This window comes from Pterocles gutturalis, unplaced genomic scaffold (assembly GCF_000699245.1).
Source record: "Pterocles gutturalis isolate BGI_N339 unplaced genomic scaffold, ASM69924v1 scaffold24168, whole genome shotgun sequence".
Lineage (NCBI taxonomy): Eukaryota > Metazoa > Chordata > Aves > Pterocliformes > Pteroclidae > Pterocles > Pterocles gutturalis.
In genome coordinates this window covers 1-620 of record NW_010121129.1, presented here as the reverse complement: position 1 = coordinate 620, position 620 = coordinate 1, and the positions used below count along the sequence as shown (strand labels likewise).

The window sequence follows — 620 nt, the reverse complement described above, 5'->3', positions numbered from 1 at the left end:
CCCCCAGCCACTTAGCTATCCCAGCATCCCCCAGGCCCAGCACCAGGGCTGGCCCCCCAGCAGCCAGGAGCACACAGGCCTTGCACTCCCAGGGCTGGACATGCTTTGAGCCCAGACTGCTCCTGGGGGATGGAGAGGGCCCTGGAGGGCAGCCCCTACCTCTCCAGCATCCTCAGGCCCTGCTTCTCCACCTCCCGCAGCCAGGCCAAGTGCTTGTGCTCAGCATCGTGGAGGAACCGGGAGAGCCTCTGTGCACACACCTCCAGCAGCCGCATGGGACCCCCGGTCTCTGCCATAGTCCTGCCTGGAACAGAGGGAGAGACCAAAGCTTGGTCCCTGGCCTCCGCCATGGCCCTGCCAGGAACAGAGGAAGAGACTAAAGCTTGGCCCCCGGCCTCCTCCATAGCCCTGCCTGGAACAGAGGAAGACACCAAGGGTCAACCCTGGCCTCTGCCATGGCCCTGCCTGGAGCACAGGGGGAGAGCTCGAGGCTCCCTGGCACGAAGGAGACACCAGGTCTACCTCCCGCCCCAGAGCAGGGTGTGAGCGGGCCAAGGCTCAGGGGCTGCACCCAGACAGGGACAAACCCAGAGATGAGGCCCCAAAGGACCCCCCAGGCC

The 620-nt window shown here is 66.0% G+C and overlaps 1 protein-coding gene across 1 annotated transcript in view; it reads right to left on the bottom strand.

The window, feature by feature from the left end:
- Positions 1 to 296, bottom strand: part of LOC104464443 (inner centromere protein-like) — a 15,874-nt gene extending 15,578 nt beyond the window's left edge. The window contains 1 exon segment of the mRNA XM_010077148.1: positions 160 to 296. Coding sequence (XP_010075450.1) covers positions 160 to 296 — 137 coding nt within the window.
- Positions 297 to 620: the final 324 nt, after the last annotated feature.